General features: G+C 39.5%; 2 protein-coding genes across 5 annotated transcripts in view; both read left to right on the plus strand.

Moving 5' to 3' along the window:
* The first annotated feature begins 5803 nt into the window (after positions 1-5803).
* Positions 5804-10850, plus strand: eomesb (eomesodermin homolog b). Its single transcript, XM_074683827.1, has 7 exons — positions 5804-5962; positions 7177-7854; positions 7998-8152; positions 8323-8444; positions 8941-9099; positions 9387-9448; positions 9705-10850. The coding sequence occupies exons 2-7, from the start codon at positions 7331-7333 to the stop codon at positions 10477-10479; spliced, it is 1797 nt and encodes a 598-aa protein (XP_074539928.1). The 5' UTR covers positions 5804-5962; positions 7177-7330; the 3' UTR covers positions 10480-10850.
* Positions 10851-13169: 2319 nt separating this feature from the next.
* LOC141800420 (ankyrin repeat and IBR domain-containing protein 1-like) overlaps positions 13170-26401 on the plus strand; it is a 35222-nt gene continuing 21990 nt past the window's right edge. Inside the window, exons 1-6 of one of the 4 annotated variants that reach the window (XM_074682935.1) lie at positions 13170-13473; positions 15559-15842; positions 16853-17153; positions 18602-18784; positions 19467-19584; positions 22893-23101. In XM_074682935.1, the coding sequence (XP_074539036.1) occupies positions 15655-15842; positions 16853-17153; positions 18602-18784; positions 19467-19584; positions 22893-23101 (999 nt within the window). In that variant the 5' untranslated portion in view covers positions 13170-13473; positions 15559-15654. Of the gene's footprint in view, positions 13474-13608; positions 13721-15284; positions 15843-16852; positions 17154-18601; positions 18785-19466; positions 19585-22892; positions 23102-26401 lie in introns of those variants that run through there. The other 3 variants (XM_074682938.1, XM_074682937.1, XM_074682936.1) reach the window with 3 other exon arrangements.

The following is a 26401-nucleotide window of genomic DNA, read 5'->3' on the forward strand; positions in this document are numbered from 1 at the left end:
TTCCGTTCTCTATATTTGGTGACTTTACCGTCACAACCAGCACTTAATCCGACTCAGTTTTTGTTTTTTTGCAGTTCAGTGTAAAGCTTACACAGTTATATTTTTTAATCTCTTGAATGAGCTAAAGTGAGTGGCTTTTCAGCTTACAGCTTCCTACAGTTTTAACATATGCTATTGACTATTTTTTCTTGAATCAGGGTATGTGATTTTTGTTAAGAAGGTAAAGAAACCTCTACAGGTAATAAAGGTCAAAGTATATGCACATAATACCATAATACCACACACAGAGAGTGTCTCATCCACACAGTCTCTTAAACATCACCCATTGGTTTCTGAAAAGGTTGATGAAGCCTAAAAATGATGGATGCTATAGTGAATATATCGACTAACTTTAAGTGGGGTTAAAAACCTGAAAAAGAGGAGACAATGGGGCTTAACTGTTCGACCGGGGCACTGTTGGTCTTGCGGCTAAGTCTTGCATCCACATGGGCTGAGGTCTCCATTGCAGAGGTAGCTGGGCCGACTCCCAGTCATGATCATTTGCTGCATGTCTCTCCCCACTCTCTACTTTCCTGGCACCTCCAGTTTAAAGTCCTGTATGCCCCAGAAAAGGACTTGAAAAAATATGTTGGGTTGAGAGCTGCAATGCTCTCATCTCGTACACATAACTCTCAGCCTTAATGTTATCAGAACAGCTGAGTACTAACAACAAATAGCAAATAAATTGAGGATCAAAACTAACCTCTGGCTACAGCCTGCCAAGTTCTATGCTCAAAATACATGCGCCTTAGTACTGGCTTAATTATTCTTGTTTGAGAAGTCATTGAATATGAAAAAGCTGGACAACGCTTATTTTGTTGACCTCACCTAAAAGTTGTGATAGAGAAACACTAATGGTCACATTCATCTGCTTTCAGTTTGCTGTCTTTTACTAGCAGTTTGATCTCGAAGAAGAGCCCTTGGTAATTAACTCTGCAGATAATAGATGACAAAATGTTAGGAGGCCCAGGATCTTCTTGGCTGCTGATTCTGATGTTCATCTTCACGGTGCTTGTGAGGAACATTCTTATGAGCTTTGTAAGGGTAAGTTCACATCACTTGTCTCTCATCCTATGTGCTACATTGTATCTCTCTCATAAGCTAAACTTACATCATGGAGGTTGCTCATAGCCGTGACCTAAGATCAAGTTGTGACTGTATTTGGGGGCTGCTGACACCAGCAGATTGGTGGGCAGGAACTCTTAACAGTACAGATTGGGTGATAACGAGTATGTTCTCCAAACGGGCCCTAATTGGCCCAATACTTGTACAACTTCCCTTCAGATATGTGAATTTGGGAGTCATGGATCTTGGCTTAGGAAAGCTTAGAGGAACATGAATCTCTTGTGTGAAGTTGTGATCAGGGTGAACTGGCAAGGGCAGGATCAGACACTTGGTCATTACTAAATGTTTTATGCACTCTTGTAGCGACAACAGAGTGTCAAAGTACGAGAGATGGAAGAATTTGTGTAAATGCATTTTTTATATGCAGTTGATGAATGTTCAGTTCTGAAATTTGGTGGTAGAGGTAAGTGACCCAACTGTTGCTTCAGTGTTTTTGGTGTGGCAAAAAAGGTGAGTTTAAACTTCATGAATACATAGATAACTCTTATTTAGGCTACAAGATGTTTCTTAAAAGTGCATTTTCCTTCCATATCTTTAGTCTCACCTCCCCTGGAAAATCCACCTGAATGTCAATGTGACAAATTGCTAAAGTTTAAATAAACAAGTCCTATTTAACCCACCTCCTGTATTTGACAAGAGATATTCAGAGAGATATCCTTCCAGTATAAAGTCATGCAAACAGGATCTCATTAACAAATGCAAATGAGAAAACACCAAATCTTCGCAGAGAGGCAGAAGTGTATCTCGGTGGGATAGCTGGAACATGACAGCTCACCAACTGCCCCCACGCTGAGCACCAAATGTGATGGTCTGCTCCTGCTGCTACTCTTAACAGGATGTAGGACCAAACCATAAATGTACACATGGGGGAGAGAAGAAGAAGTGGGTCACCAGTGGCCCTAACCTTCTGCCATTTATATCCCTGCTGCAGAAACTCCTTTTTTTAAAAACCCATAATAAGTGAAATACTGATCCTAATGAAATTTTTAATTTAGTTCATATTTTTTTTACTATGTGTACGCCTTTTCAATTCATTTTTAAATGCACAAATTATTTTTATATTGTACATCACATTGATGTATAACTAAGATTTTCCAACCTACCTGCTGTAAGAAAAAAAAAACTGGTTGAAATCTGCAAGTGGCATAAAAGTTTTGTTCATACCAGGCAATAAAAAGTTTGCAAAGTCTGTTCTTCATTCACTGACAACTAATTAACAAAAGGAACTAAAATATGAGTTGTAAAAGTGTTTAAGTTCCAAATGTTCAGATGACCTCAGAACAGAGAAGAATATTTTCCTGATTTTCTGTGAGGTCAGTGAAGGCAGCATATCATCAAGGAGGTCAGAAAGCTTATTAATGGTTGTTAATTGCTAATTAATTAGGTCTGTATGTCTGTAAGTTGTGGTGGGGGTATTTCCCAGGGAGTGAGAAAGACAAACCCTGTGAGCCAATCAGAACTTTCCTCTTTGAGCGTGTCTGTCGTGACATCACAAGCTGAGGCGGGCAGAGTTCCTGCCATGGCTCCGGACCAACAGACCTTCTGCTGGCAGCAGGGTGGCAGTGGCCTAGGGCAAGGCGGCAGTGGCCAGGTCACCAGCTTTTTCCTCCTGCCTGGCATGAGCACGGCGGGTGGGGGTGGCCGGCAGGATGGCAACATGTCAGAAACAGCCCTTTAGACGTGTCAAAAAGCAGGCACAGCTAGGGGAAGCTGCTCATCGAGTGTAACAGAGGGGAGAGAGACCATTATGCAAACAGGCTGCCCACTAAACACATGTAACCAAACAGCATTATGTGATGGAAATAGGAAATGGTTAAGTAAAAAAGATAAATTGAAATAAGTAAGTTTTGATTCAAAGATATTTCAGGTGTTTCCCTTTTTATTTAAACTGAAGGAAATGGTAGAATCTGAATGTTACAAGTGTTCCTGGGACTTTTCCTTTAATACATCAGTTTCAGGGTTTTAAAATACACTGAAACAAATTTGATAACATGTTGTCCCTGGTCCTTGGACTTCTAGATGTTTAACAAGCCTGTAGGGAATTTTTGGCAGGTAATAAAATAGGTAAAAGAAAAAAAAAATATTTCAGCAACGGACAGGATTGATCAATGAGATCATTTCATTTTAATGTCCTCAGCCACTGCCAAGGATAGCTATCAGTCATTTGCTGTTCCCTGATACAGTTTTCTTTCTATTTGTCAGATTTGTAGAAAGTGATACAATCACTTGTAGAAAAAATCAGGCTGAGGTATAAAATTTTAAAAACAACAGCCTACATATACAAAGGACAAAACTAGAGAGAGGAGATAGTGTAACTCTTTGTCCACAGGGGTCACCACAGCCAACATAGCCCAGAGGTTACTCACAGGAGCTCTGATCACCAAAAATACATAAAATCTGGAACTTCAGTAGTATTGCATTGTGTTCGTAGGTGACTTCTAGATAAAAAATATAATTACAGTAAGGAGCCAAAGACCCCTTGAAACTTGTTTCAGGGACATTGAGAGGTCCACTGGTCTCATTTTGAGAAACACTGTGTATGGTATAAAAAGCTCTTCTTTGCATTACTGATTTTATTATTATATTTGAGGATAAAACAAAAACGTTTGACTTTTTTAAAAGTTCTCTATATATATTTGAATTGTGGGATAAAAACAGATATTCAAATTGTTTGAGTTTTTTTTTAAGGCAAATGAATAAGTTTCAAGGGTGTGTGTACCAGGGCTTTCACTCATTACATTGTTGTCGAGCTGTACAAAGGACCACAACTGATACAAACTAACTATGTCAGCATACTACTTGTGTAATTCTATTACTTGCTACTTATACAGTACTTATGATGGCACATTTTCTGCCAATTTCATAACAGCCATTAAGGAAAGCAGCAGGTTAAAAACATGACTGTGTGTGGAGCAGGGAGTGTGGGGTACATCCTAAAGAAGGCAAAAGCAGCAACACTTTACAGTCTGGGTGATAAGTGACAGCCTCAGCACTGATGGGACAAAGTGAGGTTTGAATAAAAACTTATTGAGACTCAGGATGTTCTCACTTCTGACTCACTGGTTTGAGTGTGAAGCATGTGATCAGATGGGTTTGTTTGAAAGATACTTGTGATGCTAAATAAAGAAAGAGAAAGCTTCAGAGAAAGTTGGTCCTAATCATGCTTTATATTTAGATACCCATTCCATCACTCTTTCTTTATATATATACAATAATATAAGAACAACAGCATGAACAATGTTTGTCATGTAGAAGACATATAGGAAACGGCCAGGGAGGTGAATTCTGGGTGGCTGAAACTGCCTTTTCTACTTATTATTCATGACTTCCTGGAACAATTAAAGAACTAAGGCACTTTATCAGTCGAGGTGAGTCAGCTTGAGACTGTTTGCTGTTCAAACAGTTTACCCAAATAGTTGATTTGACCTGCTTGATGTTTGGTGTGTTTATTTCAGGGGTAGCGACCTGCTTCATTAATCCTCTCACCGTCTTTGTCATGCAAACATCTCTTCAAGCAGCAGCTGAGCATCGTCTGGTCCTGAGAGGAGAGCAGATCTTTAAACTGCTGAAAGGCACAGCACCCCATTAACACAGTGAAACAGCAACATTAACAGTCTGAGTGTGGTTTCCTTTGAACTGAAGGAGCAGGTTGAGGGGCAACTAAAGAAGAAAAAGTCTGACTGTATATTCAGATTAAGGATCCAGTTTATCTTCCCGTCTGACAAACCTGATTAAACTTCTTCTAAACCAGCACCATCCATCACTCCTACCGGACTACCATATTTTTATGGGGGTTCCACAGAGAGCCCAAAAAGCACAGTTGTGCATGAACCAGTGTGCACTTGTTGCTCAGCTCATACTGATTTTGAGATCAAAAATCCTTTATATCTTTGTATGTGTCAATGACGCCACATAGCAGAAACCTGCTTTTCCACAATGTTCACTCTGTTCCGTTTGATGCTTTGGTGACTCCACTAGCAGCCCCATCAGCCCTGATTAAGTGGGATCAGGCATACAAACACAAAAACATTGATGTGGCTAAATTTTGATCATGACATGCTCTGATCAGTTTTCTTTCAAGTAAGTTATGTGCTAAAAATTTGGGGCTTTCTTTTGTTTTTAGTGACTTTTTCACCAGGCAACATTAGTTTCCAGTCTTTTGATCTCATATTCACTGCCATAAGTAGGTATGACATTCACATTGTTTTTCTCATTATGAGAATTGAACATGAAAGTAACATTTGCAGAAGCTTTCACTTTAATTATCTGATTCATTTCAGAAGCTGGTTTTGCCAAGTGTGCAAGTTATCAAAAGTACAAACTCAAATGCAGCCCCCACCACTGTCAACTCACGTGAAATGATCAGCTCATTTGGCAATATTTAATTGTTTTACTGTGGAAAAGTTTGCAACATTGACCCCTCAGACCATGTAAATGTTACTCTACTCATGTTTTACTATCGAGATGATGAGCTGGACACATTGGTGGACTAGGATGGAGTCTATCTCTTACACACTGAGGGTTAAGATGCAGAGGATCCCCTGCCCCTCCTCTGGAGATCAGAGGAGGATCTGATCTGTGCGTCATGGCCACAAGGAGCGAGCAGAGCGCCTGTACTCCGCCTCACATGGCTCAGGCTTTAATTCAAACTCCCTCCTCGCCCACAAACACAACATGATGCCATGTGCCGGTATGGACTCCGACTCTCAGGTTATCATGCGCGAATGTTTTGCGTGAGAGAGTACTTTATTAACTTTAGAGGTTTTTATTTATTAAAGGAAACAAGAAAGATCGCTTGGTAAGTTTTTATTGTTATTATTTTATATGTTTTGAATGGGCAAAAAAAGCACACTCCTGTGGTAAATTTTAAATTACGAAAAAATGAAAGCATTATTGGAGCTTAAACGTGTTTGACATTTGTGGTTATTTGTTAGCCACGTGAGATAACTTGCGTAGATTTGTCTTTGTGCACCGATTTTTTTTCTTTATTTTTATTTTTTCCCCTAGATGGGATCGTTCATATGTTTGTTATCGTTTTCTCGTATGGAGCTGTCTGATTCATGAAACATCACAGGTTTCGTCACACGGAAAAATAATTGGCTATTTCCCCTTTTCATGTCGGGAATTCCGTTGGGACACAGAGCGGCGTCCGGATTGAATAAATGCAAATTCGTTTACGGTGAATGATACGATGGGATTATAGACTCTGTATTTTACTTTCAAATCACCAAATTTGTTGAGTTTAGGACACTAGAATATATTTTGATTCCCGGTATATCAGTTTTTTTTTTAACGTGGGTTTACTTTCTCATTACTGTGTGAACAAACTCTCACTATTTGTTGTCCCCGAAAATTTGCGGTTTAGTCATCATTATTATTTGCCATGAACCCAGGCACCGTGGGCGGGCTCTCACTCTGGTTTTACGCCTTCCAAAATCAGTGCTTATTTTCAAGTTTGTCATATGATTTACAAGAAACTGACACTGTCACATTATAAATTCACAGTCTTAAATTTCAAATTCCTCTTCGTGGGCTATTGACGATGTAAGGTTTCATTAAAACAGATCGTCAAAAATGTGCAAAAGTCCAAGTTCCCCCAAGTAAATTATGTTGATCAAATTATGTTATTTTTATTTACATTTAAAAAATCAGTTTGGATTTATTTATCAAACTTTTTTTACTTTAAAAAAGAAAAAATGATCATGTGGAGGAACAACTGTGCCAAAGATGAAGTTGTGGTACTTGTAGTTGAAGTAGCCTAGTTGGTTTTTAAAATGCACTGGCAATTGAAATTTAACATCTTGAGTCTTAAAAAGTGCATTTATGCCCGCCTTGTCTTCCTGTGTTCATATGAAGGTCACATCCCTCAGATATTACACCTTTTTTTCGTTGACACGTAGTTTGACAGTTCACTTGTATGAGGCCTTCGAAGTGTGTGTGACTCATGCAGTTGATATATAGCGTGGGTTTTCTACTATCTCAACTGACATCTTTAACTTTCTCGGATTTCAGATTTCGACAGATGCTGACCAAAGAAGTTTTACCAGAAAAATTGGCACAAAAGTGAGAAAAAGGAAGAAAGGAAGACTAAACAGGAAACCCGTCCCACCTTTGATCAGAGACGGAGATCTACCCCTGTTATCAAGTCTGAGTACACAAAGTAGTGATGCTGGGAAGCGAAGGAGAAAGCAGCACTTTTTCATCCACGAAGGATACAGCAGATGAGCGGTGCAAATCCCCAGCTGTGGATGGAGACGACCCTGTTGCTGGCAGCAGGTACGCAGAGCACGGGTTGGGAGCTGACCGCTACTACATCCCTCCAGCCGTCTCCAAACAGAGCCCAGAGACACCAAACCCTTGCTCTTTCATCCCCTACACTCCTGGTGGCACGGTTTACAGCCCGTCCAGCGCTGGCAGGTATCCCTCATCTCTCCACCTGGGCTCCGTGTTGCCCCCTGCGGGATTTCCCCCCTCCACAGCTGGCCGCACCCATTTCAGCTCGGCGTACCAGCTCGGGCAGGGCCCCGGCTGCCTCTACCCACCCTACACCGGTTCAGGGTCCGCTCTCAGCAACATCAGTTTACCTGCGACCGGCCCCGGTATGAGGGCCCAGGTCTATCTGTGCAATAGGCAGCTGTGGCTGAAGTTCCACCGGCACCAGACCGAGATGATCATCACCAAGCAGGGCAGGTGAGCCAGTGCGCAGGATTGTATGAGTCTGGGTTTAGGTGTAAATAAATAAATAAATATGTAGACAATTTCTGTGAGAAAATAGTTATAATTTTTTAAAAGAAATTTTGTTCATTATAGCATCACATTTGTATTGTTTGCAGACGGATGTTCCCGTTCCTGAGTTTTAATATCGCTGGTCTGAACCTGACATCACACTATAACGTGTTTGTGGAGGTGGTGCTGGCGGATCCAAACCACTGGAGGTTTCAAGGTGGCAAGTGGGTGACTTGTGGGAAGGCGGATAACAGCAGCCAAGGTACGAAGACGGGTAGTATTATCACTTAATAAATATCACCCGAAATTTGACATGAACAAGTTTGATTTTTGTGCGTAAAAACTCTGAAAAACAGGTGTGTAATTTTTATTTAAATGAAAATTCATTGTATTATGAGTTTGTTGATGAAATTGTATGTTTTTCAATGCCAGGAAATAAAGTTTACATCCATCCCGAGTCTCCAAACACAGGCGCGCACTGGATGAGACAAGAAATTTCTTTCAGCAAACTCAAACTCACCAACAACAAGGGAAACAGTCACAGCACCTCGCAGGTATGCCAGACACAAAAACAATGGAATAGCCTTTTGAGGTAGGCTAGATAGTTTACATTCATATACATTCACATACATTTCTCACCTAATTTATTTTAGATTGAGCAGGTGCCATATTTCATATAAATCTTAAATATCTTTCATAATTAATTTAATTTTGTACAAAATGTGGGTAATAACTGCGCATCTTAGTTGCTGGATGTAATTTTGTTTTGAATGTTAGATTCATTGTCAAAATAATTAGCTTACGACGATTTTTTTTTTTTTTTTTACCAACAGAGATGATTAAAACACAAACTTGTAAAACATGTCAAGATTACCCGGCATAAAAGGCAATATGGGTTGATTACACATTTTGTGCGCACACTTTTGCAAACTGCATATCATTCGGTGAAATTAGAGCGTTTGTAGTTTATTATTATTATCATTATTTTTATTTTTTTTGAATGATTAAGGTATTTCAAAATGATACAGTTAATTCCATGTGATTCTGTAGATGATTGTCCTGCAATCGCTGCACAAGTACCAGCCGAGGCTTCATATCGTGGAGGTGACGGAGGACGGGGTGGAGGACATCGGCAGTGACATGAAGACTCAGAGTTTCACTTTCCCGGAGACTCAATTTATTGCAGTCACTGCCTACCAAAACACTGACGTGAGCAAGCAGTCTTAGCCATGCTATGAGCCTCCAAACTACATTTTTAAGCCAAGCAAAGTAATCAGTCCATTAAACTCTTGTGTAAACTGCCTGTTACATCCTGTTTACATTACTTAAAGTGGGCTTAATTTCTCTCATTGAAATTTACTCAAGGTAAAGCTCAAAAAACTTTATTTATATTTACAGCTTGGCATATATCATCTAATGTATTGTGCTTTGTTTATTGTTCTTTTTATTGCAACATATCACAATGAAGCTTACTGTTACATTTGACTTTATTCCAGATAACACAGCTGAAAATTGATCACAACCCTTTCGCCAAAGGATTCAGAGACAATTATGATTCGTAAGTATTTTACAACATAGTCAATTATTACTTACAAATTACAAACTGTGCATAAATCCCATCTTTAAAATACTTATTTGAGCTATTTTTCATTCTATGAGCAGTCTTCCTTTCTTGTTATGTTGAGTATAAGTTAAATCCTTCAAGATCTCTTGCTTCTTATTTGTGTCAGTACTCAGCATTTGTAAAGAAATGTTAACAGAATCTTCCCATCTCTCCTCTTTGCTCATATTCACATGTAAATTTTTATTTTTAGGATGTACACTGCTGGAGAGAATGACCGCCTCACCCCCTCTCCCACCGACTCTCCCCGTGCACACCAGATCGTCCCCAGCACCCGCTACTCCATGCAGCCCCTCTTCCAAGACCAGTTTGTCAACAACCTTCCCCAGCACCGCTTCTACAACAGTGAGAGAGCTGTGCCGCAGACTAACAACCTCCTCTCACCTCAGACTGAAGACGGTGCATCACAGAGGTGGTTTGTCACCTCCATGCAGCAAGGAGGAAACAGCACGAGCACCAGCAGTAAGCTAGATCTCACACCATATGAGGGGGAATACTCAAGCTCCCTGCTGCCTTATGGTATCAAATCTCTGTCCATGCAAACATCCCATGCTCTCAGCTACTACCCAGATTCTCCCTTCACCACCATGTCTGGGTGGGGGTCCAGAGCAGCCTACCAGAGGAAGGTTACCCCCAGTCTGCCTTGGTCCCCCAGACCTAGCCCCACCACTTGTTTCCCAGAAGACTCAAACAAAGTGAAACCACAGATAGAAGAGGTAAACGGCAGTGCAGGCCTGATCTCCTGGACAGAGGCACAGCCATCAGCTCTGTCTCTAGACAAGACTGATTCTTACTCTTCAACCTGTAAACGAAGGCGCTTGTCTCTTAATGCCCCTAGCACAGAGGAGTCCAATGAAATAAAGTGTGAGGACTTGGCCTCTGCTGCACCAAATGGCAGCTCCTACAGCAAAGAGGCCCCCTCATCCAAAAGCATGGCAGCTTACTATTCCTTTTACACAAACCCGTGAGTGCTTTTCTCCAAAAATCTCTTTCTCATTTTGCTTATTAGGGGCTTTCTACCATGAACAAGAATGTTTAGTTGCTTACACCATGCACACAATCGGTATTTCTATTGTGATGTTTATTTTGTTATTATGACACTGTTCATTTGAGGGGTGTTGCAAAATAGTGGCATTAAAATCAGATTTTTTGGACATTTGCTTTTAATATCTGTTCAGTCCATCTACCATAAAGTTCTAATGTCATGTTTCAGAAAGTGCCAAAGCATTTGTTTTTTTGGGTGTCACAGTTTTTAAAAACAGGTTTATGTATGTTTCTTTGTGACTGCATTGCTGTATCTGCCTTTACTCTGAAGTTGTGTGTTTACAAATTATTTATTAAAGGCCTGTTGATACAAAATTTGTGCACTCATGAATGTGAGGTTAATATGCTGTATATAACTTCATGGCAATGTTCAGATGTTTGATAATAAAAGTCATATATGTTCTATAAAGTATTTGGGTCATTTCTTCCTGTCTCAGTGCCTCTCTGCACAGCATACTATGAAGATAAATAGAAAACAAAATCATTATTATTTTATCCAGGCATTCACTTGATATATGACTCCATAAGTACTATATGACAGGCAGTTTCATTTCCCTGTAAAATTTATGATGAATACTCACAGACATTATTCTGAAGAGGTTGAAAGCACAAAAATGACAGCCACAAAAGAGTGACAGAGTGGGAAACCGCAAAAGAAAATTAAGAGCTTAGATTGTAAAATATGATGATCCAAGTATCTTACAACTGTATCAAGACTGGACAGTCAAACTGTTGTCAAAAAGATGGCACAACTCTGATCAGAAACACTACTGGTTTATGTGGACTCTGTTGCACTCTAGTGGACATTTGTTGTACTTGCAACCAGTAAATCATTTTTGTTCGCCTGCAGAGTTGAGACTTCAGTGTATGTGCAAGTTTTTGATTTTAATGTGTTCTTTATCAAACATTTATATAGCCTGCTATCATATTAAAACGGGGAACCAAGGGAAAAAAGCAGGGAAGGAGGTTATTTTTTTCTAGGATCTCCATTGTGTACATACAGAGAGATGCAAGTGCATCTCAATTAAAAAGTGGGAACATTAATTTATTTCTGATACATAACTATATATAACATACATAACTGATATATTGTAAAGATTAAATAAACACTGTGTGAAGTATTTAGATCATTTTTTATTTATTTGAATTGTGATGACTGTGGCTTCCAGTAATGAAAACCTAATTTCAGTATCTCCAAATATTTCATGGGAGAAATGAAAATATTTTAATTTAAAGAACTGTTTGCCTTCTAAAAAGTAAGTTCATTAAGCTGGTGGCACTGCTGAGGAGTTATGATTGCCCAGGTTGTGCTCGAAGTGGCCTTCAGGTTGTCTGTAGGGTCTGGTGTTTGCTATAGAGTTCAGAACCAGAAAGTTTACTGGCCAATCCAGCATAGTAATATTATGGTAATAACTAGCTTTTTGTACTTTTAGCAGAGTGGGCAAGTGCCAAGTCCTGCTGGGAAATGAAACCAGCATCTCCATAAAGCTTGTCATCTGAAAGAAGAATGGAGTGCTCTAAATTTTTTGGGAAACAGCTGCATTGAACCTGGACTCTAAAACACAGTGCACCAACACAAGCAGATGTAGTGGCACCCCAAACGGTCACTGATTATTTCTCCAGACTCTGGGTCCCTAATTTCCAAATGTAATTTAAAGATTACTCTGAAAAGGAGACCAATAAGCTATAGTTAAGTTCTGGTTGTCTCATTGTCTCTGGTTCAAGAGAGGCTTGATACTTGGTACATCTGTGTGTGTTGCCCTTTGGTGCACCGATTCCTACCTCAGTCCACTCCTTGTTAAGTTCTTCAAATTCTTGAAATGTTTTGCTTGAAAATCCTCTTAAGGCTGCAGTTATCTCTTTTGAAAGTATATCTTTTTCTGCCAAACTTTTTCCTGCCAATCAACTTTTTAGTAATATGCATGAACTTGGAATCCTTGTGAAGGTGTCATGGTTGTCTTCAGGACAACTGTATCAGCAGTCTTCCTTATGTTTGTGTATGCCGAACTAGACTAAGAGACCATTCAAAGAATCTAAAAAAAAATGGATTTGGGTTTTTATTAACTATAAATCATCATAATCAAAATCAATACATAATGTATTATGAAAGTTTCACTTTTGGAATTGAACTAACCAAGTAAGTAAGAAAGTAACTGACTAACTAGCTAAACTTTTTTTCTACCATATTCTTATTTATTGAGATGTACCTGTATATTTCCACAACAGCCCAGGCACTTCGTTTTCTTAGCTGAATATTAAACTTTTTTTTTGCTTTTAAATTAAAACAACATGATTAAAACTAAATCTTCTATACAAAATTCTTTCAAAATGATTATTTAGGACAGCCTATATCAAAATAGTCACAATTCAAGGAAACAATAACGACAAACGGCTAAGTTGAAAGGCAAAGGAAACTATCAGCCTGTTGCGGCACTTATAGTTGAGTTAATGAGGTATCCCTTCTGGAAAGTCAATCGTATCAATCAAGGATTTCGGGGTGGCCAATCAGATTTCAAGTCGGGGTGATGTCACCCACCGACACTTCAGACAGGAATAAGGGGCTATATCAATAACAACAAATGAAATCAGAACACGTGAGAGTGTGTGACCCCACAGTGTAGACCATCTGTGGGGTTGCTTAATAGCCTTTTCCCTGACTCAGAAAAACGATATCATCAGCCTGAAAAGAGCCATCAATGTTTCTCTAGCTGTTTTGGGGGGTTGTGCTAAAACCTGGCAACCCGGTTATCAGGCAGCAGCAGAGAGTCAACGGGAGAGTTGACAGGAGCAACAACAGCGCTCTGAGCAGAAATTATTTATGGATTGCATCACTTATAAGAAAAGTCTCTGTTTATTCTGCCAGTAAGTGACAGTCAATCCACGGTATCAGGTCTGCAGCGGCGAGATGTCCCATCCGTGTAAGTGTTAATACTTGTTACTCATTGTTAACTTTGAGTTTATCAAAGTGCTAGCTAAGTTGGCTAGCAGCGCGGTTAGCTCGCTAGCTGAGCCGTTAGCGTGTGCACTGACGTTAGCCAACGCAGATGGCAGCGTCATGATGTTTTTATCTTTTGAATAATACAGAGCTAACATGCAATGTTTTGAATAACGATGAACACAGTCTTTGTCAACGCGTGGGATGGTTCAAAGCTCACGTTATATAAGGTCAGTTTGTTGTCAAACGGTTTCAAGGAGCAGAAATGTAACTAAAGCGTTATATCAGTGTTCATTAACAACACACGTCGGTTAGAGCTAGCGAAAACGGTAAACACTGCACAGCGTGGAGAAGGGCCTGCATGAGGGAGTTTAGTGACAAGTGGCAAGCTACGCAGACATACTGTAACAGGTTTATATCATTAGCTGTTTACTGACTGATGGCATTAGGTATTGTTTTCTAGCACTGTCGTGGGGGAGTGTCGTTAACTACTGTCAGACAGGTGAATTAGACATGCATGCAAGGAATAACCTTATAGAGTGATTAATGTTACCATCGCCGGGGTTATGTAATTCGAGATAAGGTGTTTTCAAGTGTTCCCTAAACTGGAACATTGTCTTGTTTGCCTCGACAATTGACTGAGGATGGTGTCTGTCCCTGCGTGGCTCAAACTTGGCACAGATTTCCTTATCTAAGGCAAGTTAGTAGCCCGTGTCATCTGAAATATCGTTGAGTTATTTTCAAGTTTTAATGTTGGTTGGCTTCCTATGGAAGGTTGGCAGGGAATGATGGCATGTTTAAACGGGGCAGATACTGTAGGAGCTAAAGGTGCTATATATAAATTTATTATTATTCATTCTTTATTATTGCACTTGATTCACTTAAAAGTTTACAACATTCAGTTATCAATCAATTAACAAGCCAAACAGTCAATCTGTGAATGAAAATGTTTGTCCATAATGTTGTTCATTGCTGACTGGTGTCTGTCTTTTTATAAGCCCCATCTATAACACAAGAGATTAATTAGTATCTCTCTATTTCAACACAGTTAAGTTTCAATGCAGTTGACTTGCAACAGAAACATCTTTTTCTGAAAATATTGTAACACCTCAGACATTTCCTTTTATTGTTGATTTTTTAACTTCAACCAGCAGAACATAATAAACTCCTAGATGCTTGTACTTATTGCAGGACTGTGGCAGACTATCAGTTATAGAAAAACTGAAAAAACTGATCACTGATTGGGAACATCTCATCATTTTTCCCTTGGTAAATGTTACTTTCCACCTGTACTATGTATATTATTCAAGTTTTCATCTTTTTTTTTTTTACCACAGTTATGCAAGTCTAAAGTTGAAAATAACTTAAATTACAACTTCTCTCTACAAATTGGGACAGTTTTTTCTCTCCTCTGTTTACAAAGCTGACCCACACCAGAGCAATTTTGAGCAGAAGGAATGAAATCAGTGAATTTAGCCTGAATGAATTTTATGATCTATGGAACTGAATGAGATTATATATTGCTCTGTTTGGAGCTGACTAAAAACAAAAAACCCATCACATAACCCAAACAGTTATGACCATATGGCACTCTGGTGGAGGCGAAATGCTGACGCGCTGCATGTTGTACGTGAGTCAAGGATATCTTGCTCCACAATGACTCCTGGCCTCAGTGGGATGGGCATCATTGGCACAGAGAGGCGGAAGCTCCTAGTGATGCCAGAGGAAGTCATGTCCTCCTCTCTGTTTGAGCTTTGTTGGCTCTACCTTGTGGAGTTTAGAAAAAATAAATAAATAAATTAAAAAAAAGAAACACAGGGAGATAGGTTACAGAGCAGTGGTGAGGCTGACACGGGGGCTTAAAGCAAAGCAGCCTGAGTAACCTTGGAGATGCCACCATTGTTCTTGTGACTCAAGAGGGAGTAAATGCTGCTTTATTTTTTAAAACAATTTTTTGACAGATGAGGATATGGAGATAAGATCAGTTTTCATTTTGAATTAGCTAGGCCTTGGATTCAGAGTCAATCAGGAAGGAATTTCTCTTCTGTCTTTCTACTCTTTCCCCTAGGACTTTCAGTATGCTGGCCTTTATGACCTGAACAGCTTGAAGACAACTTAAGTGGCTGCTGTATCAGACAGAGCTTGGATCCACAGAAAAGGAGATATGGGGAACACTGCAACCAAGTTTCGTAAGGCTCTAATCAATGGGGATGAGGTGCTGGCCTGCCAACTGTATGAGAGCAACCCGCAGTTCAAGGAGGCTTTGGATCCCAACGCTACTTACGGAGAGTCCTACCAGCACAACACTCCACTGCACTATGCTGCCCGGCATGGCATGACACGCTTACTCAGGTCAGGGTGTGGTCCAAAAAATATCATACAAGAAATGATCACATTTAGAGTCACATATTCCTAGACCAGCTGCTGTCAGTTAAAGATAAATAAATATGTGAGGATTGATTGGTGAGGGAGCACTTTTTTTTTTTGCTCTATTATTTTAAGTATGCCACAAGTTAAGGGTATTATCATAATTTCTTCAGTCAAACCTGATCAGAAGTAACCTTGAATTTTTTCTTCATCCTTAAATTGGAACTCTCCTGATCAACTGGTCGTATTTATTCTGTATTTCTTCATCATAAGAGAGAGAAAAAATGTTCATGTTTTGTCTCTATATGTCTCAGTCCCATCTGTCTCCCCACAAAGCCATCTGTTAGCAGCTCTCTCGAATGAAACATGCTGTGTTCGAATAGGATGGGGCTCCAGGAGCTTCGCTTCCCACAAGCTACCAACCTTGTATGTGTTTGTTGTTACTCCTTTCAGGAGCTGTCATCTAGTGCTAATAGTATGCAAGGTTCTGCATTTTAGCCAACTTTTAAATGCACTAGCTTGATTGAAGAATATCAGCACGTGATATAAAAGGTACCATGACAAAGCTAGGAAAAAGCATTAGAGTTGATGGCTGGTTGGAAAAGGCAGGTGGGGTCGAAAGAGGATTGGAATACAGATATGTTAACTGACTGATGGATTTATAGATATATTTATCATGGCTCGAGTTTGAGCATGAAGTGACTTCTGTTGTTTTATGTGCAGTTTGTATTTTTATTAAGATCTCTACTCTGTAACTCCTGTCACTGCCAATCACATGAGTTAAGACGCAACAGAATTTACATTTGCACTTCAAAAAAGTTGCACATGTACTATGATTTCATATAAATTCAGTGTTGTGCCTCACAAAGGCAAAGCAATATATACATGTAATAATTTACATTATGTGGTTACTCACTTCAGTGAAGCTAAACTAGAATGTTGACCAATGACCAGCAAACCTTTAAAATTTGTTTGTCCTTCCTTTTTTTTTAAAGGTCTTTTCTTCTAAACAAAGACGGGAATCCAAACAAGCGCAATGTGCACAATGAGACATCCCTGCACCTTCTTTGCATGGGCCCCCAAATCTTGACCTCAGAGGGGGCACTGCAACCCCGTATTTCACGGCCAGATGAAGACAGACATCGCCGAGCACAGTGTCTACAAATCATCCTGGCCTGGACTGGAGCAAAGCTGGACCACGGCGAGTATGAGAGGGCTGACGTGAATGCCACCGACAACAAAAAAAACACCTGCCTGCACTATGCTGCTGCCTCAGGCATGAAGACCTGTGTGGAGGTGAAAAACTTTTGTTTTCTTCAGTATGGGTTTGTGTAAAATTCTCTATAAGTACAGCATGACTATAAGGTATGGAGCCAAAGCTTACATTATGGGACCATAAAGCTCTGTTCTCAAAGGACAAAATGTTATCAAGTTTAAGACAAAGGGTCTAAGTAATCCCGATGTCTGCAGGTAGGTGCATCCGTTGTAATATATCAGATACACTCAAGTCTCTGGTAAAGACTACCTCACATCTATTTTGTTCAGACAAACCATTCCCTTCAGTCTTTTGTGATGATGCTGTGTAATTATATTTCAACATCTTCATAATCCATGCAGAAGGATGGATTAAATGCACTACATCATATGGAGAAAAAAAAAACACAAATAGCTGTTTTGATACCACAAAAACAAAGAAGAAACCAGAGGACACAAAAACTGCACATTTTGATTTCATTTTTTTGTTTTCAGAGCTGCACACAATGCTGATATAGAAATGCCACCTAACCATCTTTTGACATACTGTTTGTTCTTTCATGTTTGTGTAGAGGTTTGGGCACGTGTATAAGTTCTTTGGAGCACAACTGATGTGAAACAACCAGACAAATTTGTACTTACTTGCCAAGCTCACGCTCCTTACTTAATGTCTGCTTGACCACTGCTCCTCTCTTTCACTTGCAGCAGTTTTTGTTTGGAAATAGAACTATTGTTTTTTTCTTACATCTGTTTCTTTGGTACTATAAAAGTAAATATGACCCAGATTGTGCCTTTTTAAAGCAAATAGGTATTTAAAAAGTTTGAGTGTATACATCCTACATCTGCACTGTTTTCTCCAGACAAAAAAAATGTTTTGTGAAAAAAAGAAAAGAAAAAAAAAAAACACCAGTTTTAGATGAGGCCAGTTTTGACTTCATAACAAAGTGCAGATAACATTGTTGTAATTGTAATGCATGACCACCATTTTAATGAACTAGTCTTGTACTGCTGAATGTTGTTATGTTTTAGTCTCATTGGAATTTGGAAGATTTTCTGACGTCCAAACTGAAAATTAATGATTTGGACAAGTGATAGCTGTAATTTTATTTTGCAGCTCAAGAATAATTCTGGACTTTTCAAAAAGGCTCATCAATTTTTTTCATACGAAAAATAATAATAATAGCAAGAATAGACTTTTTTCTGATGCCACTTTTTTAGAAAAGCTGCACCTTCAAAATGAAAGAGTGAAAAATCTAAGTTGGTTCAGAAAAGCCATTGATAACATTTCCAGTACATCAAGGAATAGCAAGGACAAACATTTCTTTCACATCTTCCTTGCCTGGCCAAACACTATTGCAATAAGATATGTGTATCCAAGAGTTTTGAACTATGGATCTTTGCCAGATAGCTGAGGTAAATGAATACCCCTGTATACAGTTGTTTGCCCCATTATTTAAAGCCTAATTATTCTCCTGTTTCTACTTTCTCAGTTCCTGGTGCACAGAGAAGCGGACCTGTTTGCAGAGAATGAAAACCGCGAGACTCCATGTGACTGTGCAGAGAAGCAGCACCACAAGGAGCTGGCCCTGTGCCTGGAGTCACAGATGGTCTTCTCTCTTGCCCCTGAGGCCGAGGGTATAGAGGCAGAGTACGCAGCCCTCGACCGGAGAGAGGTACAAAATAACATACCAAGATGAGCACCATAACATTCATCAAGTTTCACTCAAAATTACACCAAAATTAAAATCCTCAACATTTTCCCAATGTACTTAGTTTATTTTGTAAAACTGATGCAGAATAAGGTCTATATTACAATCTGAAAATCTTTTAGAATGTTGAGAACCATTGTAAAACATATCCCATACTGTTCGATGCATTTGCAATAGACAGAACAATAAGTGTATTTTCGTAAGAGCACTGCGATAGCTCCTTGTTTTTACTTGACTCCGGGAAATATTTGTCTGTAGTCTGTATTTCAGCTGGCCAGCCTTCCACATTTCAAATTCTTCTGAGACACAAACAAACACAAAGACGTCTGCCATGAGGCATGTGACTCTGATAATCATCAGCCTGAGAGCTTATTGGGTCTGCCTCTATCATGTGTCAGCAGTTGTCTGTATTTGATTTGTTTTTAATACTTCTATTGTCTTTTTCACTTCCAAATTTTCCTTTCCCACCCTAATTTCTCCCCTTCTCCTCTTGCCCTTATCTTACCTGTCACTCTGTTTGGATTGTTCTTTGTCTTTATCCTTCCCTTACTACATACCCCTCTTATTTTCTTCTTGTCATTCTCCACCTTTCCTTCTCTGCTCTCTGTGTCCTTTCCTCTCCCATACCCCCCCTCCCCACCCTCAGCTCTACGAGGGCTTGCGGCCTCAGGATCTTCGGAGGTTGAAGGACATGCTGATAGTGGAGACAGCCGACATGCTGCAGGCCCCTCTCTTCACTGCTGAGGGGCTGCTACGTGCCCATGGTACTATTAAACACACACACACACACACACACACACACACACACACACACACACACACACACACACACACACACACACACACGCATACACATTCACACATACACAACACTTGCTACCTGTCTCTGTGCGGTCTTTAAAGCCAAACCACATATCTGTTACTTGGCAGGCTTGATTCTGCTCAGGGACCAGTTTGGCATGCTATTTTCTTTTCTCTTTATTCCTGTGTGTCCTTTGTGTTTTCCACCTTTTAGTTTTTGAAATAAAAAGTAGGCGTCAAATAGTAAAACTCAAGGCCGTGCACAAACTTTGCTTTATAAAAAGAGGAGTGCTGTTAAAAATCTTGAAATGTTTCTCAATATGAACCACTTATTTCCACAAAGAGCATTTCCTTGTAAAGCAGACCACATCCCACATTTGCCCAATAAATACACTTTTTGTTACTTTATTACTTGCACAGTTGTGTTTTTTATTTGTAGATCAGCGAGACAGTATATCATATAAACTCTGTGCTACACTGCAGTGATTTTCTTGCAGGGAAAGATCCACTGCATGAACAGCCTCTGTTAACAGAAAGAATTTCACTAGGAATGTTACCAGTGAAGAGTGTGATTGTCACATGCTCTAAATTGTGTTTTTAGTGGGCATTAAGGATGCTGGGAAATATGAACCGTTCGGTTGGCTCTGCATGGGATGTTGCCCAACATCACAACATCTTCTTTTATTTAGCTAACATCGGCCTTTTTACTCAGTAGGTATAATAGATTAGGTACCATCAGAGATTGATAATGCATCCTGATATTTGGGTTGACCAGTTAGAAAACTTTGAAATTTGTTTACTTATTTAACCTATAGATTTGGACAGTATTGGTATCTAAGAATTTAAACTCTCTGGCTTTGTGAAGGTATGGAGGATACACATCCACAATCACAATCTAAAAATAATCATCTGCATGATTTGACTTGATAGATACTGGGTGCACAATGCCAAACCAGGTTTGTGTCTCTAAAGCAAACAGACATACCTGAGGACACATGCATCTGAGAGTCATTAGTTACCAGTGGGCCACATCAGTTAAAGCCTTTTAACCTGTGAAGAGTGAGAGGATTTCGTTTAGCCGCATTATTCATGCCTGCAGACATCAGTCACTTGGCCTGGATTTTCCAGTGATGCTCTTGTTGCTTAGGCTTAGCAAATACTGAGTAACAGTGTCTTAGTTTGGATTTGATATGCAGCCTTGAGCCACTCATTCACTTAAACCAAAATAAGATGCTGTGTGTGGCGAACCTCAAATGTTTGAAACAGATTCTTTTAAAGACCACTACCCACCTTGATGGAACTAGAACAGATTTGTGAGGGACTTCAGAAAAGTGTCACAGTCTGGGTTTGATTTTCAGCCTTTATATACCCTTTCCTCTAATTCAGAGGGTTGAGCGGCTGGCTGCTGAGCTTTGTGTGCCACATATTCGACATACTTTTGGGAGCTTAGAGGGGAGAGAGTGACTCCAGATTCCTGCTATATATAAGCACCTCTATCATGGGAATGCAGTCTGTCTGTTAAATAGGGGAAGGCACATTTCAGGATTTCTGTTAATCTCTTGGAGAACAGTTTCTTGGACTTATGTATTATTAATTTCTTGAGAAAACTTTCACAAATTTCCACACTTCCCAACTTTTTTATTTCCATATTGGACGTATTCAGTTTTCTTATCACAACTCTAGGTGCTTGCCAGACTGACAGTTTTTCTGCTTTTTACAACTTTTATGTCCCTGCTAATTTTCACATTTAAGACAAATGCAAAGACTTTCAACATTAGACTCTTCTTAACGGCCAAAAGCATGAAGATAGGGTCATACTCATTGATGAGTTTTAATTGAATGGAGATGGGAGAAATTGTTGCAATATTCATTATCCAAATGAGGCCATTTAGAGTCTGAGGCATTGGAGTGGTGGTGAAATGTGTCTGCAGGCTGATTATGGCCTAATTGCACAGTTGACCCGGTCATGGTTTTTATTTTGGGCGCTGACTTTTCCGCCAGAGAAATTTTGGATTGAGGCACAATCCACAAGTCATTCAGTATTCATGTTAAAAAGCTCCCAGACCTGCTCTTTGCTAACGTGAGAACAAGCAGCTATTCTAAAACAGGAAACCAGATGGCAGCAGGTCTATGCTGTTGGCTGTTTGAAAGGCTTAGGTGGTATTGTTGCTACTGGAGAGGGATTTGTGTGGGCTTTGGAGGATTCAGCTTTGTGTTTACCGTTTCTTAGAAATATAAGGCAGGATGGATTGAACAAATGTTTTGTATGAAAACATTTTCTGTGGATGAAATGAGAATTTAGTTGACAACAAGTCTTTGTTTTTGAGGCTGAATGCAAGTGCTTTCAGTTGTTGTCTTTGATGTTTGCTTTATGTCTCTTGGAGCTTTTATGGAGATTTATAAAATGTTATTACTAAATGAAAATTAACAATGCCTGTTGCTGTTCGCCAGTAATTCTCTGCCAGAGCTGATGTTTTTTGGGCTTCTTGTAACTGGATTTTTTTTTTTTTTGGTTGATCAGTTTTCTTTTTACACCATCTTAAAGTGATTTCAGTCAGGCACACTTTCATCATAGATTTGACCATTTATTGCCAAATGGATACAGTTAGAATTGGCGTTTTAGCTCTGCTTTTCAGAGTAACCCTGAGTTAGTTGAGCAGCCTGCTCGAGCTTTCCAGGGAGTGCATAGCAAACCCTCATACATATATACAGATGAAACGGATGCATACAGAGCAATAGGATACATACACAAGGTCTTAATAGGAGGAGGCTGGGGTGGAGGAGGAATTATTAAGACAACAGCAGCTGGGTGGCAAAGAGGTCGCAGGGATGAGAGAGTGAAGACTTGTTTTATATACACCGCCTTATCGTTAGACACACGGTGAAATTGGTGGTGAGGGGTTAGCGATTGAACATCAGCCTGTCAGCTGATCACAGCTGGGCGTATGACTTCCATGTCCTACATGAGCTTACGTTAACTTCACATGTTGACTTTGTTTAATCAACCAAACAAACCTTTTCAAGCTTGATTTCTTGATTATTGATAATGTACCCGTTTTTTGTATACCCTTTTCTCTTCCTGTTGGTTTTGCATTTTCTCACGTTCAGCTTGATTTATCTTATGTTTTTTTATACAGACTTCTCCTCAGCTCACATTTTACTGGCGTGTGCAGACTTATCTGTTATGTTTAAGAATTCATTTAAAAATTTAGTGTAGCTTATTGTAAGGTTTTTTTTCTCCTTATCTTTAGTCGTCTCTTTTTTGCCTTAGACTGGGATAGAGAGAAGCTCTTGGAAGCCTGGATGTCCAATGCTGAGGAATGCTGCCAACGCTCAGGAGTACAGATGCCTAACCCACCTCCAAGTGGCTACAATGCCTGGGACACTTTACCCTCACCCCGGACACCACGTACCACCCGCTCCTCCATCACTTCCCCAGACCAAATTAGCCTCGTGCCTGCTGATGATGAGTCATCTCTGGTGAGAGGGACTTTTGGTTTCCTTCATTCAAGAAATAAATGGAATCAAAAAAAGGGGAAATTTGAGAAGGATGTGGTTTTTGTTTATTATTTATTTATTCTTAACATAAAATGTGTCGAAGTTTTACCCCAAAGATGTAACATAAATCCACCATTCTTCTTTCAGTGAATGTGTTTATTTTTAAGAAATTTGAAACCTGAAGGTATAGCAGACCAACATCATTTTAATGAAGTCTGTTGTTTAACTGCACTTATTAGTTAAGAGCCTTCAGATAAAGTTAAAGCAGAAGATCAGAAGCTCCAGGGAGCAGTGTGTTTTCCTGGCCAAGAAGCTTCTTAAGCAGCAAAGGATAAAGCTAACATGGAGGTACCAACTAATAGAAACTGGCAGTGTACTCATTAAAACCGTTCAACAGTGTTTACTTAAATTGAGCCCCTATAGACACAAATTCCCTTAAGTTCTGCTGCCAATGTCTTGAAATATTCATCACTACACCTGTCCTTCTGAGAAGTCTAGTATTATTTTCCAGACATATATTTCTATTAGAAATGAAACTACTGTCAAAGTGTTCATTGGCAAACAAGCCCCACTATCGAAATGGGTGAAAGGAACAATGAGTTGTAACAACATGTGCCTCCAAATTTGTTTATAGTGCAATTTTGATGCTCATCATGCTGCTCCTCCGCTGGGATGATGAATGAAGTAAAGGGAGATACTCAACTTTTAGTGTCTCTGTAAAACAAGCTCACAGCTAAATGCTTGGTATGCATTCAGCTACAGTGAAGCAAAAAAAATCTGGCATGTCAGTTCTATATTCAGCTGTGGATACAGAACCTGCACGTCTACAAGGTCATTATGTAGCCATATTGACCCCCTGCTGCGTGTGGGTTTGCACTCCCTCTGTTTGATTGCACTCCCATTAACCTGACCTTGTCTAAAATTTCTAGATAATTATCAAACATGCTTGACATTTTCCTCAGCGGTCTCCTTTGTGAGCAGCTGTTAAAGATGGAAATTATGCAAGGAAATGTGAGATGTTCTTTTGCTGTTGGCAATTTGTCTTGCTCAACCACTCTCTTAAGAAGACTGCCAATGAAGGTATCAAGTGTGTTTGATAACAATCAGGGAGTCCCAGAGGAAGACAGGAGCACAGAAAGCCAAAGTCGACTGTACTGCCTTCTAATTGGAGCTTGGCTTGAGGATGCATGCTGACTTTAAACAAAGCTCCATTTAATTATTTTTTTTACTGAGCTGTACAATACTTCTGAAAATTGGTCACATATGGATGCAAGATAATTTTTTCAGAACAATAATTTGATCCTTCACTAATGCTAAACAAAAGAGTAAATACTACCTGCTCTGTTTTATACAGTACTGGAGTTTCATCAGTACATTCAGTTGCACAGTGGTGGAAAAAAGTTTCCAGACTCCCATAAAATTTTACACAATCTTAATTTTTGTTTTAAAATACTTATGAAAAAATATTTTTTGTGTTACAATATGAATGCATTAAACAGACACAAATACAAATTATATTTGTTTTGTTTATTGTTCAGAAGAAAAAACAAAAACTAAATTCTTGACAGTTTCAATACGTCAATTCTCAACATTCATCAAAATCAAAAAATAACACAGCGTATTCAAACCAGAAAAAATTAAGAAACCATAACATCATCAAATATAATGGGCATGTTTTCCTGTGAGTCTTCCACACTGTTTCTTGTGGTGATTGTCCCAGACCTCTGTCCCCTATATAGAGTGTGTTCGTGTGCGTAAATGACATCCCGCAATGTAAATTAGATAAATAACATAAGGCTGTTTAGTCTGTAAAATTAAAAAACTAGTCAACCTGTGTATTAAGCTGGCCACTCTAGGACCTTGACTCTGTGCTCCTGCAGCCAAGTTGTACTCGCCCTGGATGTGTAGCAAGGGTCTTTATCTTTTTGGAACATCCAGTTTTGACCTCGGCGGAACAGAGCAAGTGCAGAAGGAAGCATGTGGGTTTGGAGAATGGCACAGTACTTGGCAGAGCTCACTGTGCGATCAGAAAGTGAGATGACCAACATGAGCAGCACTCAGCACTTAACCACGATACTGCCTCTACCATGCTCAACAGTAGGTACTTTACTTGCTGGAGATAATGATTGGCCAGGCCTTCTGTGTCCACTCATATTAGCAGGAGTTAGATAAAACTGGAAATTGGACTCACATGACAACAGGCTCCTCTTTCAGTTCCTGTCTGTCCGGTCCTTGTGTGCCTGTGCTCAACAATGTTTGGCCAACCTCTGACTCTCATTGATCAGGGGCTTCTTGACAGCCTTGTAGGATCTTATGCGATGATCCCAAAGTTGGGGACATGTAGTGCAGGTTGAATGCTGTACACCAGTTTGATTTGACCACTACAGCTGAGGCTCCTGTGATGGCATTCAGTGGTTATCCCTGTGCATGCAAATCAGGGTGTCGTCATTTTTTGCTGAAGAAACCCTTCGGGACCCAGATATTGGTTTGTCTCTCATGCTGTTGGTTCATCTGTATTTTCTACAGAGTGGATCCATTTGCACTAACTGGCTATCTGGTGGCAGCTGTACCCTCACTGGTTGTGAATCTCTATCTTCAGGCTAGGGATGGGTACCGAATTAGGTACTTTTAAAAGTACCGACCGAATTCTATCAAAAGTACCGGGTATCAATTCAAGTAAAACCAAAAGGTACCAAGTTTATGTACCTAAATGCACCCTTGTGACTGTGAGTGAGTGGAAGAATGGGTGGTTTGTCATGCTGGAAATGAACACAGCATTGCAAGGTTATATATTGAAAAATATATACGTTAAATTGAAAGTATTTTATATTTTATTATTTAAAAAATTGATATTTTTTACCACATTAACACAAAAAAGGACCAAAAATTGGTACCATTGAGTACCGGTACAGATTGCCAGGTACCGGGCATCGGTACAGTATCGTTCCAAATGTGAAAGGTACCCATCCCTACTTCAGGCACACTTTTTGCGTTAGGTTCCTTGTTTTAGCCATTTTTTGTCCCTGAAGAACTTTCAAATGTTCTAAATTTACATAAACTTGAAACATAGCTACAGAAAAAAATTGTCACTTAGTAAAAAGCATAACCACATTAGGGGATCACTGATACCAAAATGACCCAATATACAAAATTTCTGATGTATTTTTAGGTTTAGCAATTTGGCTGTGATTGTACTAAAAGACACTGCACTTAAAGATCTTAGAGTGTCTTATTGCTTATTTCAGAAATGCATGGGGTATTTGAAATTTATTTTCTACCGCT

This window comes from Halichoeres trimaculatus, unplaced genomic scaffold (genome assembly GCF_033239565.1).
Source record: "Halichoeres trimaculatus isolate MK-OKI-2021-1 unplaced genomic scaffold, fHalTri1.1 fHalTri1_scaffold_12, whole genome shotgun sequence".
Lineage (NCBI taxonomy): Eukaryota > Metazoa > Chordata > Actinopteri > Labriformes > Labridae > Halichoeres > Halichoeres trimaculatus.

Bases quoted from the DNA above. Each gene is read 5' to 3' on its own strand.
- eomesb (XM_074683827.1), top strand. From the start codon at position 7,331: ATGCTGGGAAGCGAAGGAGAAAGCAGCACTTTTTCATCCACGAAGGAT. The intron at 8,445-8,940 runs GTATGCCAGACA...GTGATTCTGTAG, and splicing joins ACAGTCACAGCACCTCGCAG to ATGATTGTCCTGCAATCGCT. The intron at 9,449-9,704 runs GTAAGTATTTTA...TTTTATTTTTAG, and splicing joins TTCAGAGACAATTATGATTC to GATGTACACTGCTGGAGAGA.